The sequence below is a fragment of the Dufourea novaeangliae genome, unplaced genomic scaffold, assembly GCF_001272555.1.
Source record: "Dufourea novaeangliae isolate 0120121106 unplaced genomic scaffold, ASM127255v1 scaffold141, whole genome shotgun sequence".
NCBI classification, from domain to species: Eukaryota; Metazoa; Arthropoda; class Insecta; order Hymenoptera; family Halictidae; genus Dufourea; species Dufourea novaeangliae.
The window spans coordinates 547,424-550,643 of record NW_015374017.1 but is presented as its reverse complement, the minus strand read 5'-3'; the positions used below and the strand labels follow the sequence as shown (position 1 = coordinate 550,643).

Sequence of the window (3,220 nt, the reverse complement as noted above, 5' to 3'; positions counted from 1 at the left end):
CTCGATTTTGCGGGATTCCCGCCATTTTTAAAATTCAAACGGAACTGAATAACCGTTGACATTTTTATTTCGTATTGTACGAAAGACACACTAAAAGGGTAAGATGTAGCGGAAGCTCAGAAAACAAAATTATAATTTAATTGTTAATTCATTCAACATTGAAATTACATTATTCATTTTTTATCGTTTTGGATTGCCAATATTGGAAAACACGTCGTCATTGACCAAAGAGCTTCTATAGTTGCTGAACATACATTCACAAACGACTATTATAGTAGGTTTTTGTAGTGGAAGGGATAAAAATTCCGACGATATTATTCAATGTTACGAATACAATAAAGAATAAATGAATTTTGAAAAAATTCGTTTCATTCTAATAAAATTTGGTTATATTTATAGCATCATCTTTTTGGTTTTTCATACGTCCATTTAATTAATTTGTACTTTTAGTCTATAAAATTCAACACATTTATTTCTGTATACAAGCACAAATCTTTTAACTGCAAGTACGAATTGCACAATAAATGGAATTAATATCAATACTGAGATAATTTGTATGTACACGTATCCCTACTTGGTTTTAAGGAATTTATTATTCAATTTTTTTATAGACAATTTCATTGCTTTTCTTTAAGCAAAAACAGTTATGATTCTTAACTCTAAGATTGCACTACATTAGGATCTTGTTGTTTGGTCTTTAATTCTAAAATAATATGCCTAATGCCAGGTATCCAAGGACTGCATAGACTGGCATGCTGCATCATCATTGTAAGATGTATTTGATCTGCTTCTTCAACATTTCCATCTTTTAAAGCTGTAAAAAATCATTTCTATCAGTTCCTTTCATTCTTAAAACCTGGTATATTTTTAACATATAAAAACATTACATAACACTAACCTTTAGATAAATCCAAAATGTTTTTATATATTACATTATTTAATTTGTTCTCTAGCCATGCAGCCTTTAGTATATCTAATCTTTTTTTCACCTCATCCGCTTTGCTTTTATCTATATGCTCATCGATCACAGTCTCAAAATTTGCTAAGACATCGGTAAGTGCTTGTTCCTTGTTAATTTCTACTTCATTTGTTTTAACCACTGCGTCTACATTGGAAGGAGGTATCAGTGGAGGATGTGAAGCTGTTGTCAAAGTAATGGAAGACTGCAGTGATGGTGGCATGGTCATTGATGGATTTGATGATGAAGACTCTTTGTTTGAAGATTGGGTGGACGATAAAGGAAACGCCACCCTCTTATTCAATACTCGTTTAGTTGGTGTAATGGCAGAACTTTGTCCACCAGAAAATGCCCATTTTGGTGGATCATTCCATCCTGGATCATGACCAGGTAATAGAACCTTTTGCATAGAAGTATTTTTATCTGCAATATAAGAATTTGCAAATATTGATTTCTATGATCTTATAAACAATTATACATGTATTTCTATAAATACTAAAAAAACAAATATTTCTGTAAATCTATAGCTTCACAGAAATTTATTTTTTTATAGAAATGGAAATTAGATAAAAATTTATTTTCTATTTCACAGGTTTCATTATATAAATAATATTTAAACTATGGGTATTGAAAATACAAATTTTTATGGACCCATGGAGAAACTAGAAATCAATATGAAATATATTTACTCTATTAAGGGTTCTATTAAGTTTCGAACAAAATCCTCGTTAATCTTTATTACACATTTTGCTATAGTATAAATACATAAAATCTACAGTCTTATTAGTAGCATAAAAGTATTATTGAAGTGCTTTGTTTTACCGTGGTTTGCAGTTAACATTCGTATTCTAATAATTACGATTACACATAGTTAAAGTATTATTTATTATAGGAAATAAAGCTTACTAAAATTAACGAAAACAAAGCAATATGTCAAAACAAACATCTTACTTGTTTCGTCTTCGTTCATTCTTCAAGAATAATTATGTATTCGTCAGAATGTTAAAAAACAATCTTAATTAACATTTAATTAAGGAATATGTTTCGGTCACTGTATTTATTTACATACATAGTAATGATTTAACATGTATGTCAATGCCCCGGAATGAATCAAATTGTGCTATATAGATCCGCTGGCTCTTTAACAAAACTCTAGTTACGTATGCAAAAGAAATGCGTAGAATCACATTGCCGCTGATCGCGCGAAAAAACTCAAGTCGATTGAAATTCATAATGAATCATTACAATTTCATTTTATTTCATAAGGTAGAATAAATAATCAATCTTATAGATTAACATTTTTGTTACAAATATGTAGTAAAACTATGTATGTATATTCTTAAATACTTCCGTCTCACTTGAACAACTTCAGAGTCACTAACCGAGACGTGAGAGAAAAATGCAAACAAATGATGAAAATTACAATTTCATGTGCTTTTTAATAGTATCTGATTATTTTCTCGATACCTCAGAGTCGATATTGTACATAAATAATTGCCATTTGTTAATGTTTCGAATAAAAGTAATCGAATAGGTCCGTGGCGTCATCTACAGCAAAACAACCAAGGTAGTAGCCAATCAGTACTTCAGTCATACCGTGAGATGGCACAAACGACGATTTTTTAGCGCGCAAATAAGATTCAAAAAAATTCAACATGACATCGGATATAATTGAAAAGATACTTAATTGCAATATGTACAGTATTTTGTATTTTCAAAACGTAAATCTGATAAAATGTGACCAATCGGGAATCAAAGGACCCGAAACGTGATACTGTAGATTACAGAAACTCGAAAAAAGCCAATTCAAAATTAAGGGACTTGTTTTTTAGATCCACGGACGCAAACTCAGGGACACCAGAAGGCAGAGTCCATCAAAGACCCAAACCCAAGGCTCCCAGACTGACGGATCCAAACCCAAGGACTTTTAGAACTCAGTGATCCAAAATCAGAGGAGGGGCTTTCTGGATTCAGAAGTTTCAGTTTAGAGTTTCAAAACTTAGAAATTCGAATTCAATGATCCTCCGAATCCATGGACCCATGTTCTAGAACAGAGAAACCTCTGGGCTTGGTTCCTCGAATTTCTCGGTTTAGATCCTTGGATGCGAGGGACATTTCAATTTGGGTCCCTCGTTCTGGGGTCCCCTGGTTTGGGTCCATAGTTCTAGATATTCCTGAACTTTTGTTCTCAGATCTAATTTAAGTGTTTCGACGCTGAGTTGGTCCGTTCAGAATTCGTTTGCCCTGTCTGTTGACCTTAGC

General features: G+C 32.1%; 1 protein-coding gene across 1 annotated transcript; it reads right to left on the bottom strand.

The window, feature by feature from the left end:
- Positions 1-659: 659 nt before the first annotated feature.
- LOC107188886 (steroid receptor RNA activator 1-like) lies at positions 660-2,159 on the bottom strand. The gene is made up of 3 exons (XM_015577271.1): positions 1,910-2,159; positions 899-1,381; positions 660-814 (listed from the first exon to the last, which is right to left on the bottom strand). The coding sequence occupies exons 1-3, from the start codon at positions 1,926-1,928 to the stop codon at positions 660-662; spliced, it is 657 nt and encodes a 218-aa protein (XP_015432757.1). The 5' UTR covers positions 1,929-2,159.
- Between the last annotated feature and the right edge of the window lie 1,061 nt (positions 2,160-3,220).